This window comes from Vanellus vanellus (assembly GCF_965231255.1).
Source record: "Vanellus vanellus genome assembly, chromosome: 1".
NCBI classification, from domain to species: domain Eukaryota; kingdom Metazoa; phylum Chordata; class Aves; order Charadriiformes; family Charadriidae; genus Vanellus; species Vanellus vanellus.
The window spans coordinates 176,981,673-176,996,006 of NC_138905.1; the positions used below are offsets into that span (position 1 = coordinate 176,981,673).

Here is a 14,334-nt window from a genome sequence, read left to right on the forward strand (position 1 = left end):
CCCTCCTCTTCTTCAACATAAATCAACTTCTGTTGATTTTTTGAGGTTTATAATTGTGTTCCCATCAGCCATTCATTTTCTACACTGATATTTTCCTGCTTCATCTGCAATCATTATTACTTTTGTGCTGTTCATGATAGAAAACTTTCACCTCAGTTTTTTCTTCTAGACGGAGTCTAAGAAGACTTTTTCTTTTTAGACGGAGTCTAAATACTCCGTCTGAGTCTCCAAGAAGCATAAGTGAGGGTGTTTTGGCAGTACTTGTGTGAACTTTGCTTCTCTCTCTTCTGGTACATCCGCCCTCCGTGAACAAATGCTCGCTTTAAAACTGGCACACAATTAGATGGTGATTTTACAGATGGACAACTGACTAGTGCTGGTGCAGAATTTCTCAATAAAGCTTTTTTTTTTTTTTCACTGGAGATTGTTAATTTGTCTAAAGCAAAATCGTAGGAATACATCACTTTAAATTTTACTTTTCTCATGAAGATTTCCCAAGTCTGGAGTGCGTTTTTCCGTTGCACTAAGGCTTTAGAACAGAAGATTGCACGGTTGCTGCAATGCTCCTGGGGGAAAATTGGATCCCACACTCAGAAAGCAGAACTGCCTGTGAGCCTCCTGCCTCCCCACAGGCTGTTATGCTGTGAGGCTTCTCCTCAGCCTCCTCGAGAGTAACTCTACAAACTGAACTGACTTATAGAACATTAAAAGAGAGAGAGGTGTGTATCCAGATACATAAGTGAAAGACACTGGTGATGTAGAGCCCTGTAAGGCAGGCAGTCATGTGTATTACAGTTGATGCCCCCACTGTGTTGTTATTTCAGGGATGTTTCTGTTCTAGTTTTGTTTTATTTTTTGACAGCAATCTCAGATACGTATTTTGTGGCAGAAAAGGTTTCTGCAGTGAAAAGTGTCGCTGGAGCAGAAGTTGGCTAATGACCCAAGGGCACCATTGAGCTGGCAGAGGTGTGCCGTGTCTCAGCTAGCTTAGGGAACCTCTGGGCAGTACTGGACTGTCCAGTTTGGACATATCATAGAATCATAGAATGGTTTAGGTTGGAATGGACCTTGAAGATCATCTAGCTCCAACCCCCCTGCCATAGGCCGGGATGCCTCCCACTAAACCAGGTTGCTCAAAGCCCCATCCAGCCTGGCCTGAAACACCTCCAGGCTTACACAGCTTCCCTGGGCAACCTGTTCCAGTGCCTTAGAACCCTCAGAATGAAAAATTTCTTCCTAATAACTATTCTAAATCTCCTCTCTTCCAGTTTGAAGCTGTTCCCCCTTGTCCTATCACTATATGCTGTCCTATCACTATATGCCCTTGTAAAAAGTCCCTCCCCAACTTTCCTGTAGGCCCCCTTTAGGTACTGGAAGGCTGCTATAAGGTCTCCCCAGAGCCTTCTGTTCTCCAGGCTGAACAACCCCAACTCTCTCAGCCTGTCCTCATAGGAGAGATGCTCCAGCCCTTGGATCATCTTTGTGGCCCTCCTCTGGACCTGCTCCAACAGTCTATGTCTTTCCTATGTTGGGGGCAAGATCCTTGCAGCAAGGTTCATCTCTCACAATGTAATCTAGCTAAAAGTCAGGCTCAAGTATTTTGGATTTCCTCTATGGAGACATGTGCATACTTCTAGGTCCAATCATCTCATCAGTTGTGATCTTCTACCTTTTGGAGGTGCCTGCCTTCCCCAATGTTTATAAAGGGGCCTTGACAAACGACTTAGGGAGAATGATAAACTCTAACATTGCTGAAGTTATATATGAGGAATCCCCCTCTATGTGATTTTCTAAGGCCATGCTGGAAGCCTGTGAACTCAAGAAGAAACTAAACCAGTACATCTAATCTTTGGGCATATGTAACTACTATAGGTGTGATTTCTCCTACCTACATGTGTTTCAGATAACTCTAAAGAAGTACTAACTTCTTCTACAGTGTATTTATATGGCACTTTACAAACTTTCTTCTAGTAGAATTTCAATTCTCAGAATCCTCCATTTATATATAAAAAGGAATGTGCCTAAAGGTGTACTAAGGACTTTTACTGCAAGAGCTTGAAAGCCCTATATGCCTTTGGGAATTGCTGTTTAGGCACTAACTATGAGCCTTTGATTTCAGTAATCCAAATGGACTATACTATTCTAAAAAGGTTCTTTTTCTATTTTTTTTTCTTTTTTCATATGCGATATTTTACAAAAAATAAAAAAAGTTTAATAACTTGACAGTTGGGCTGTAAAATCAAAGGATGCTATTCTGTGCATGCACAGAGATTCTAGGATTTTTGCTGTGGAAATTTCCCAGTATATGTCTCAGAGCCTTTTGCCAGCATAACAGATTTCCCATCAGCCAGCGATCATTAGGAACAAGTGCCAGGTGGACAGCAACTGTAAATCAAAAGCAGCTTCTACAAAGAAATTGACATTGCTGCCTGCTTTGAAAGGACAGTATGGCTTAAATGACAGTGTATTAGGAGATAGGAGTATTGTCAGATTGTTCCCTGAAGAAAGCTTATTTGAAAATAAAAGTGCTTTTAGCTTAGCCCACACAAAATTATGTTTTCCTGTCTCCACTGTAACAGTAAGTTACCATGACTGTTGAGTAGATGAATTTAGAGCAAGGAAACATTGTCATTAGGATGTCTGTTCTCTTCTTTTGCATTACTTTGAAGTGCTAGATGTTGCTCTTCACTACATATTTTACCATACCATTGCTAGGAGTAATATTTTCCTTTTAAGATAAATACTTAAATTAAGTGCATAATAATCTGGAAGAACCAAGGAATCCTGGTTCTGTTAAAAGTCCAGAGGAGTTTTACCGTTAACTTCATTTGGTCTAATGATTAACCCTGAAACTGTAACAGAAGTCTGGATGCTGAAAATTAAAAAAGTAACTCAACACTTAGGCTATTTTGGGAGCCAGCATGGTGCAGCAAGAGAGGGATTTGTAACATGTATGGGTTCATAGATAACTTTCTGCATGTATTTTTCTTTCTTTTTATCCATCACAAGCAAACTTTCAAAGATCTTGTTTCCTAGCTTCAGTTCATTGTCTATACTGAATTGTCTCATATAATTGTCTTCTCAAAAATAGATTAAATTTGTTAATTAATTTAAATTTTAGTCTAAGAAGTGCCAGTCATTTTGAGATAGTTATCAAACTTTGCCATTATTGGGATTTTACATTGCTAAACACATTTACACAAATGTGCTTTGCAATAAAATGCCCCCAAAACAATAGAGTGTGTTTATAATTCATATAGCACTTTTTATCTTTGGTGTGCTTTGCAGACATTAACTAATTAAATTGTACAGGTCCCCTGTGTGTTCAAATATTATAATTATCCACAGGTTAGTGACTTGCTTAAGGCCATGCAGCAAAGCAAAGGATGAGCTGAGATCAGGAAGGTCTGCCTTCTAGTCCCATGCTTAATCCACTACAAGGTGTTGCTCCGGAGTGAAGCTTGAGTCATTAGTGGTTAGATATGTGAAATGCATTTTATTGATAGGGAGGCAGGCATTGAGTAATTGCTTCAAGACCATGACACCGAAGAATGAATTAGAAATAACATTATGCATTGCTGCTACTCAGTTAGCAGTTTGTACACCTATTTGGCATCTGTTTCCCCTATGATTCATTGTTCAGCTTTTAGAGTTTCTTTCTAAACCAGCACGGAAAGCAGAGGCAGAGCTGTGTGCGTTAAGAAATTCAAACCTGTGGCAAATACTCATCAGTGCAGATTAGACAGCAGAACACTGCCAGAAAAAAGCCACAATAAGACTACCTCAGTGAACTGCTACCTTGACTTACTGATAAGAAAAAGAAAGACCATTGTCCTCTGCTGTCACTTAAGCCAAATTTGCTTCTTTTTTCATTATCTAGATCAGATAAGTTTTTATCTTTCCTTTTCCATAAGGCAGTTCCTGTGATTTTGTGACAGACAAACATGCAGCACAATTAAATCTTAATAGCAGTGCTTATACTGATTTATGGAAAAATGTTTCCTGAGTGTTTAGATCAATGCATGCAAAAGCACAAAAAAAGTTGTGGAGGTCACAGGTATGTAAGCTGCATGCAAAGGAGGGCACTATTAAGAGGGAAACATTGTTTAGCAAGGCATAATTGAGTGAGCATGTGAATACAGGGATCTTGGGAAAGAAAAACAACACTTTTTTTCTGCCATTTTCCTTTTTCCTTCACAATGGGAAAAGACTGTGCTAGGTTTTCCCCTTTGTTAGTTCAATCCTCTTTCACTCGTAGTGACTCCACTGCAACCTCATTTCTCACAGCAAGTTCTTTTTAGGCTGGAGATAGAGAGGAATGAAAGGAAGTTCCTGGATGATGGATATGGAAGAGTTTTTTGTGCTGAGCCCGCGTGCCAAGGAGGTGTCGTTCTCCATGTGTGTGTGACTGAGGACATGAGCGTTACTATTTTGGACACATCAAGGAAAGGATAGTTGGATCTTTAAGCCACCACACGTATGAAGTTACTGTAGCCAAAACGAAAGGAATTGAAGGCTGAAACAAGGAGTAAAGCAGTGCAATGGCCCAGATAATAGCATCTAGTCCTGAGGTGTGTCAGAAGTAATGATAGTCACAGGTTTCAGAGTCAAAGCCAAGCACCGTCATCGTTATAGCCACGACAAACAAAAGATACGTCAAGAATGAAGTTTTGGGTCATGTTTTTATTTATTTACCTTTCTGGGATATACTAAGTTGCCACAGGGTACAGCAGTGCAAGGAAATACAAAAACCGAGGCAGGTAGAAACGAAGGAAGAGACCAGGGTGGATCGGAGGAGGCAGCAAGGGCCGAACCACTCTTGCCTAGAACGTATCGCTAAGCTCAAGCAGCGTGGAGCAGGCTGGCAGGTACTGAGGTAAAAAATAATTATCCTAAGGCCCGTCTACAGTATCTGCTGCTGGTGGATATCTCCAGCATTGCAAACAGAGCCTGAAAAATGAAATAACCTGGAAATGACCAGAAGCTGCCAGCGGGCACAGAAAGAAGTACTTGCATTTATGTACTCGTTAAAAGGCAGCAGGAGTCTCAACCTTGTCAAAATACCTCCCTGAATTATTTGCATTAAAAATACAATATTTAGCATAGGGCTGGGATCCTGCGTAATAAATCAGGGGTACGCAATGCTGTCAGATAGACAGCTTCACATAGAGGTCACCATGGTGCTTCTGTTAAGAACTGATGGCCATTGCTATTTTTGTGATCAGTTGCTTATTAGGGCCAAAGAGTCAAACCATTTATAAATAAGTTCACAGGAGGAACTGGAATAATGACCGAAATCTCAGTCATAAAAGTTTCAAAAGCAGAGTAACAGGATAATGTTGTGTAATAAATTATTTGCTGAAAATTATTTACTCAGCTGAGCAGGTTGATTCCCTTTGCACTCGATATTTCCACTTCCGAACTACTTGCTGTCTGTATCACCGCATCATTTCTGAAGTTCTTTGCCACTACTAAGGCACAGTCAACATAAAATATGTTTTTCCTCTTGCCTGAGAGGAACTACCAAGTACTTGGAGTTCTGTAACAGGTACATCCTTGTCAATATACTGCATGGCATAGACATACCACTATCCCCATACGTTCACAACACCCGTGAAATCCTGCAGGTACTCGGAACCAAAACAAACCGTAACAGCACAGGCACTTGAGATGAGGTGCAGATTGCTGGCTTTGGGGGGGGGGGGGGGAGTCTGGTGGAGGCATTGATGAGGTTATAAAACAGGTGATTGGCTCCAGCGGTGTTTCAGAGTACTAACATAAGGCATCAATGCTCCCCACAATGTAGTCAACACAGAGTTAAATGCGCTGAACTTCAACCAGCAGAGCAGCCAGCTTCCTAGAGCTGGCTGCTTACCTGCTAGGTACATGAGTCATCTCTGCTTCGGAGCTTGGGCATCTGACCTGTAGTTGTTCATTAAAATACAGTTTGGGGGGAAAAAAAAAAAATAAATGCCGTATGTTCCCAACTTCCCATTGTGACATTGTGGAAAATAAGAGATCAAGTACTTTGTTCTGAGCTTACCTATTTCTACCTGTTTTAAAACCCAGAACATGTTGTCCTCTTCCTACCAGCCTTCACTCTGTTTAAAAAATGTAATGGTGCAGCCACCCACGTCTGGCATAAAAATTTAGTGGTTAGAGCACTGACTCAGGAAGCCAGACACCTACATTTACCAATTCTGGAACACAAGGCTAGGATGCAAAAGATACCCGGGAGTGGTCCTACAACATCCTTTTCCTCTTCTTTTTCCTCCTACACTTGTATTTTGGATTGGGAAGTGACTATTACAGATGCCTTTTATGCTGAATCCGTGTTGTCAGGTGTGTTTTAGCCATTTTCATAGCACAGATAAGGTTCAGGCCTCAGAGGCAAGGGTAGGCCATTTCTCCACAGGGTTTCTGGATCAGAGCAGAGGCTGGGTGGAAGGCCACAGCCATTTGGCTTTCAGGTGAAACAGCGAGGGACATAGTAAGTTTTAGGTGTCTGTGAGGTTGTTTGGAGGATGTCTGGGTGTCTTTCACTTCAGTGCCTGGATACTGTAGGTTCTAACCAGAGTTTTAGTTGTCTGCTAAATTTCCCACTAGCAAAAATTCAGCATGCAAATTCTTATAATCCTCACCAACTGTATTTTTGCCTGCCCTATTGCTTAGTTGTTAAAAACAGACCTTTATGAAAAGAAGTGTACAAAATGTAGAGTCATGACTTCTCGGTAATGTATTGCTGTTTTTATCAGCTTTAAGAATAAACGTTTTTCCAGTAAGACACAAATTATTGTAATTTAATTGACATGGGAGACAACGGTCAATGTTATGGTTTCTAGTTGCCATTTTTCCCGTGCATATTGAATTCAGTTGAGGGCTAATGGTGTAGGGGAGAATTTGTCCCAGTGCCCTTTGATTAGGTTCTAACACAACTGTGAAATAAAATCTGTACCTAGTGATACCGTGTGACAGGTACCTGAGATATGTTTCTGAAGAAGGAAGAGGCTACAAGGAAAGTGGAAAGAGATTGTGGTGAAAAACACTATCAGGCTGTGATAGAGCTAATAACCTAGGCTTTGAAAATTCTTTCCATCATTTTGTCATCTTGATAGCGGATTTCTGTCTATCAGAAATTTAACGTTTAACAAATGGCAAAATCAAGCAAACAGTAATGAAGACAAATATTTACTATAGACTTGAGGCAAAGAAATGTGAGAGGTTTGAAAGGCACAGTGCAAAATCTTGGGAGAAAATAGATTATTTGTAGGTTTCCAAGAGCCAAGGGAAAGTGCAATTATATAAATGAAGACAAGTTGCTTTGAAAATTTCTTTTTCACTTTCAACAATTACTATGCCAACCTGGCCATTTTAATTGAGCGTTATAAAGAATCCAAAATGTTTCCAGTGCAAATGTATTCAACTGCTAGTGTGCTAGAACATTTTTATGATTCATGTTATTATTCTAATATTTTTGCTAGTTTCTTGGGCGTTGGCCTCAGACTAATTTCATGGTACATTTGAGGTCTAAACCACAGAGAGGAGGACTGAAGGGGGTTATTCATGCACTTGGCTTTCTACAGGTTTTTCTTTTTTTTATTCCCCCTAGCGTGGTGGAACTGTTTCCAAAAGCCAGCTGTATCATGCTTCTTGTTTGAGCACATGCAGTAGATCAGAATTTGTCAGTGAAAAGGAGCATTCCACATAGTCCAAATCCCAACATAGGATTTTATACAGCTATGACATCGTACATTTGTGTTGTTCAATATTCCAAGTAATATTCTAGAAGAGTATTTTCCCTGGAGTCTCAGTTTTAAGTAAAAAGCATTAAAGACTAGGTTTTTCAGTGATGTGTTGGGAATAATATTACTTAAGCTGCAGAATTCTGGGAGCAGACATTTGCTCCAGCCTCTGTTTCCTTTTTGTGCAATGTCTGCCTACTCTAGATTCTCGTTAATGTTTTCCTTTTGGTCACTGATTATTTTTTAATAAGAAAATATGATCCACTATGATCCAGAATTACCACTAAGTGACACCTGGGCCCTTAAGCTTTGACTCTGCTCCCATGCAAATTAATGGCAGAGCTCCTAATCACTTGCTTAGCGTTAGTTGGGACCTCTACAGACCAATTTCAGTTTAAGAAGGAGTTTTAAGCAAATGGGAAAATCCTGAAGTCCTTTCCACATCGAGGCTTTGTGCTTACTTTGCAGTAAGTGTTCCTCAAGCTTGTCTAAGTCCCCTGCAATTGTTTGGGGTAACTTAAAATTCCTAATTGTCTGTGTTCAATTTCCAGAGAGAGCATGTGGGGCTGTGCCAGGTCAGCTGTTAACCCTTTTCGTTTTTTCAACTCCAGGTATGAAGCATTTTATTGTGTATTATATAATGTTCTGTTTTATTGACAAAGTCTAGTAGCAGTGCTTTTCAGTTTTCTTTCCCTCTTTATGTCATGGCTGGGGGATATGTGGGGCTGGGCAAGGTCCAAATTTGATTTTTTTCTATTGTTTTTTATATTTGGGGGCTGGGAGGGTGGTGGTGTGAATCATGGGACAGCTGCAATTGTCTTTTTTTCCAAATCCCAATGACTAAAATACGAGAAGAGAAAAAAAAATATCCTGTCTGATGTTTGATAATGCAGTTAAAAATATTCAAAATAGTCTACTGAAATTGAGTAACGAAGTTAATGTGAATCAACGTCGCTCATGTTGTAATGGTTCATTGCCAGTTACTGTGAAACAGTCAGCAAGCAAAGCTGTAAAATGTTGGAAGAGCTCTTTGCAAACGTCTCCTTGCTTTTTTTTGCAAGGAGGCCAAAATTTTAAAACCTTATTGTGTAATGCACCTAGTAGATGCCCTGCTTTAGAGTGCAGAGTTTTCATACAATTTCAGGGGGGTGGGGGATGACAGGGAGGTTTCAGTGAGCGTTATGGTGCCATAAGGTGTCTCAGGTTCACCTCACTTGCCCAAGTGGAAATGATGTCATATGACAGAAGGGATGTACCAATGCTGATAGGGTTCCTGGTTTTGTTGGATTTGTTGCTGTTGGTTTATTGGGTTTTAAAGTAGTGTGCAATGAAATGTCCACTCTTAGTGTGCTTGCTTGCTTGCTTGTCCTCCCCCTTTCTTTTGTTTGTTTTGTGGGCCCTTAAAAAGGTTCCTTTGGAGTCGGGTTCATTGTGTGACAAGTGTAAACCCATCAACTCACTGCCTTATGGGCTCTTAGTAATCTGTGGGCCCTCTATCTGTGGAGTACAGAAGGAAAAACAACTTCACACCTTCAGTATAAACAAATAAGTTGCAGAATAAGTCTAATTCTTCACATCTATGAGTAGAGCTAAGCTTCATAATAAAATTAAGGAGACAGCATGTTTAAAAGCAATTACATTTTCAAATTGCTAATGAGTAGTCAAATACAGAAATCGTTCCTCAAATCTACTCCTATCTCCAATTTGCTGTTAATTGCATTACAACTAGTATATTTATCTTAAAAATTTGTGTGATCTTATTACTCAGATATTTTCAAAGTAGCAGCAGCAGCAGCAACATCTCTGTTAAAGGCAATACAAATCTTTTAAGGTTTCCTTAGGTACGAAATTGAGATGATACGTTTATTTTTTAAAAATCCATAGCATTTTCTTTGATCTGATTGAAATTATCAGTGCAACTTCAGAAATTATTCTGAAGAGCCTACTAGTCTCCCAAAATGTTGTCTTTCTAAAATACATCTGTATTTCAGATACAATTTTGAATGCATTCTCCTTTAGCCAAAATTACCAATAATATTCTATATAATCAGCAATTATATTAGCTTCTGTTCTACATGAAACGTTTTCAAGAATGAGGTTTATGTTGTCAATTATTTGCTCTTTTTTTAATGTTGTCAATATTTTGCTCAAAAAATTGCTCATGAATTTACATGTAGTGTTTATGCATACCATAACAATGACTATGAGATCCTACTAATGAGGCCCCATGAACAACCTGCGTGGTTAGATGTAGATGAAGATGGCATAAATCATCTCATGTACCAATTCTAAACCGCTGCAAGTTTGTTGGCTCTGACTGGAATGAGATGAGGCTGAACTGTAATATTTTGGTGAGGCAAATAGATGCTAATAATAACAGAAACTTGGAAGAGAGATATAGGGTCTTCTATATCTTTTTAAAATAAAGGACCAAATTGTTCAAGAAAGTCACATCTGTCAAACCTTGTTTAGGCCATGTGGACCTGTCTGTAGAGTGAAAGGTGGAAACGAGGCCAATGAGATGAATATTTAAGTCAGTGTACCATTTGAAAATATGAATTCTTATGGTGCGCTTAAAACTGCTTACACTGCTAGAGGAGTATTCATCACAGCCGGTCTTGGTTCTTGGAGTGTGGCGCTAATGCAATTTAGGAATGGTAACTGCTTGTCAGAAGTGAAGTCTGCTACAATTAAATACAGCTATGCGAGTGTATGTATTTCATTTGAATGAAATTTCACGAATGCCCAGTTGTTTGGGGTTTTTTATTTTTGTATTACTAAAGTTGTCTTTTTCCACTAAACTTCAAGAAAGTTATTCTTCCATAAAATTACACTAAAAGTTATGGTATTTTAGTTATGAAAGTGCAGTAAAATTCTTAGATATTTTATTTTCTTTGTGGTCATGGAGGAACAAAATGGATCACAAAGTCTTGAAGAAACATTTTTGTAGGCTACTTTCCTCTTTTTTTAGTGGGTTCATGAAATCTACTAAAGGCTGTTTTACTCAAAACCAATCCCATGCAAATGTTTTGCACCTGCTGACCTCCATGGATGGCCACAGGCTGGGACTGTTGATCCAGTTCATACATGTCTAACTGTTCTTTTCCTGTTAAATGTTAAGCATTTTGTCCATACTGCCTCCCCTGATCCAGAAGTGCCCTGATCCACCATGTCGCTGGTGACAAAGTCGTACTATGTGTGAGTTTCAGATGTTGGCGGGCACAGTGTGCCTCTTCGTCCTTGGTGTCTCGTAAACAGTACTGCTTTTGCTCTTGTAGAATTTACCCCCGTTCTTCTTTTTAACACCTCATTCCACAGGCTTGGCCAGATGGGAGATGTTTGGCAGCTGGGGGACCCAGATGCCAAATACTGGAATGTAGCTTTCCTGCATTGGCATGTGGGTTCCTAGCTGGCTTCTTGGCTTGCACCTCTGCTAGCTTCTTGGCTAGCTGTCTAGCTGGCAGCTGTAGTACTGCCTCTGAGGCGATGTTAGGGTCAAGCTGCTATGGAGTTGGATGACTTTCCTGATCTGAATTACTCTGCCGGACACCATTTTCACCTTAGTTTGCTTTGACTCTACATTATTCAAAGATGAACGTTTGCACTGCTCTGTTTTATTCCTGCCATTTGTAAGACTAACTCGAAGCAGTAGTTCTCATTTGTCACCAGTTCAAAAAGAAAATAAGCATTGCAGAGTACACTGTTTCACTTGTTAGGATTCCCATTCAGTCAGTAGGAATGTAAGGCCCAAGTCTGTACTTGCAATTCATCTCCGGAACCAAATTGTAACTGCAGAGCACAGGCTTAAAAAAAAAATGTATTTCTTATGTCTAAACTTTGATTGCTCTCAGCCATGAGTGAATCTAGCCTCTGTCAAACAGGAAAAAAATACACGTTTGGGGAGACAATCTGGATCATTTTTAAAGAAAAAGGATAAACAATAATGATGATGATAATAAATAGGACGTTACTGGTAATAATTAAGAGCACTGCCAGAAGAAAATGCTTGATCTTCTCTTTGCCTGATTTGGAATGTCCTCATTACATACTTTAGTTTTACCTCAGGTTTTTGTTTTGTTTTGTTTTGTTTTGTTTTTTTCATAAATGAGGTAATGAAAAATTAATGCATCTAGGATAGCCAAAGCATTTGAAGTTATTCCCTGATCTACGCCTTTTCCTCCGTGCGGCTCAGTGCATAAACATTCCTTTCAGTGGGAAAAACTGCAAAATCAGGAGGTCACTAAGACGCCAAATACTTACAGTAAAGTAGAGATTAGTCATACCTGCTATGAAATTTTCATTCCCTCACTCAGCTGTAGTGAGAGTATGTTGTGCTACACTGGAGACAGTGGTATCTCTATCACATATTCACAAAACTTTTTTAACACTTGAGCAAATAGCACTCATACCTCACTTGGACACAAACCTGTATGTTTCACCTGTATGTTAACCTGTATCTTAAGGTTAAGCTTTGCAGGGTGATCTGACCTCTGAGGAAAAGCACCAGAGTTCCCCATTATAATCAGTGGAGAGAGCTGTATGCCTCAGGAACAAGCAAAAAGGACACCCTGCCCATCTAGTTTAGGTGTATACTCCTCTTCGCTGACTGCCTAGGGAACATAGGTGCTTCCATAGGAATAGAGACCAGTTACATTAGATAAGTCATTATGAACTCTATAGGGAACCAGTAGGAACTAAAAGCATCTGTTTCACTCAGAGGTAGTCCACATAGCCCTTTTGGGATGATAACGGAGCAGGGATGATTCTTTTGACAAGCAAGCTGGCAGCAGCAACAGCAGTATTCCCACCTTTTGCAGGAGAGCTTCGTTAACTAGCTTGTCAACAAAGTAGGAGACCTGAGTTTTAGGTTCTCAGCACAAGCATCGCAGAGGTGTTTTAGTCATTAGGATCCTTGGCACAGGCCTAATCACATGAGATACTTGGGGGGCAGTGGAGTCTCTCATCTTCCTTCTTGCTCAATATGGGCTATTGTATAGACAGGAGCACAGAGAAGTCACAGGATGGGAAGGAGAGTGGATAAGAAAAGTCTGAATCCTACCTCTGCATGGACAGGACTGGGACTGTAGGCTCCGTTCCCTGGTGCAACATTAGTCCAGAAACAGCTATGGATGCCGAAATAGAGCTTTCACCGTTTCCCTCTTGGAGCCTAGTGTCCAGGTTTCTAGTATGGAACCAGGATCACATTTTCTACCCAACCTTTCAGCCTCATAGTTCTTGCATCCCTGGTGTCAGAGTAGCCTTGCTTCCATAGATGCTCATGCAGGAGACCCCAAATCCTTATACCTGGGTTATTCCTGGGATGGGGTAGATGCTGAATTAAGCCTTCTGTCTGAGAAGGACCTACAACCAAAGTCCCTCCTTCCCTGGGCAAATTACTTGACCATAAGGCTACAATACGACAAGTTGCCAGTCCACCACCATCAAAATTCTGCCTGCTTTCTGTGAGCTTCTTCACAAGACAGGCAAAGTTCATGACATTGCCCTGCCTGTAGGTAGAAAATGGGCACCTGCTGGAAAGAGCATGTTTGGACATACGATTCGTGGTAGGTGCCCAAAGAAACTCCAGCTTAACAGTGAGGGACCTCATGAGTTTAGGGACGTGCTGGGTAGGACTGTTCATGGGACAGTGGGTGGAAATGCAGTCATGGACCTAGGCAGGCTTTTGGGTGCCTGCCTCTGAAATTAGGGTTTCAGCATGCCAGTTCCACACTTCTCCACATATTCACTTTCCAAACTGTATTTTCTCCTTTAAAATGAGAAAGCTTTCAGTGCTTTTTAATGTAGTAGAATTAAAGATGTTATTCCATTATCTACTGTATTCCTTTTCCCCATTTACCTGTTTCTGCCCTTTTGACTCTCGAAAGATGGATCTGGCTGCCCTTAGTTTTTACATCTCAGCCACAATTTCTGCCCCATTAAAGAGATTCTTGCCACTTTCTGTATCGCAGTGGCTTTGGAAATCATATATAAGGTAGAGCAAATTATCTTCTTTTATTAAAGAAAAAGCAACTATGATAGTTGTCCCTTTTGCATTTTTTTCAAGTGAGAAACAATGTGTGCTGTTAAAAAAGGAAAATAAACAACTGCAAAGATGTTTTTCCCTTCCCTTGCACCTCCAGTACATTCTGTAACCCAGTTACTGTAATTGTTTTTAAAGTTTTTTAAACACACATGCTGTCAAGAGGCTGCGGTAAAACAAGTGTATTTCTCATAAGGCCAATGTGACCGCAAGGGATGAAAAAATATGACAGAGCAAACAGAAAATCCCATGTTTTGTTTATCAACATCTTTTTTTTGCCTAATGGCAGATACTTGGAGAGAGAATCTGTTTACTTCAATGAAAGACAAGCTTAGGGTTTGCTGATTCCCAAGGCAAAAAGAAGGCATAGTTTCCAACTTGCAAGCTATTCATCGTGTGTGATGAGCTAAAGTCATTTGTGGATTTGTATGTTGCATTTTGACGTGATTAAATGTTTTAAGTCTATTGATTTCATGCTGGGGATTAATGATGCTGAATGAAAGAGCATCAAAGAATAAAACGTGTTTACATGCCCGATTAAAAGACCTTAAA

The 14,334-nt window shown here is 40.0% G+C and overlaps 1 protein-coding gene across 1 annotated transcript in view; it reads left to right on the forward strand.

Annotated features, from left to right (window-relative positions):
• Positions 1 to 14,334, forward strand: part of KLF12 (KLF transcription factor 12) — a gene marked incomplete at its 3' end in the record, with an annotated part of 254,203 nt that overhangs the window by 189,136 nt on the left and 50,733 nt on the right. The window contains exon 6 of the mRNA XM_082485836.1: positions 8,294 to 8,353. Coding sequence (XP_082341962.1) covers positions 8,294 to 8,353 — 60 coding nt within the window. The remainder of the gene's footprint in view (positions 1 to 8,293; positions 8,354 to 14,334) is intronic.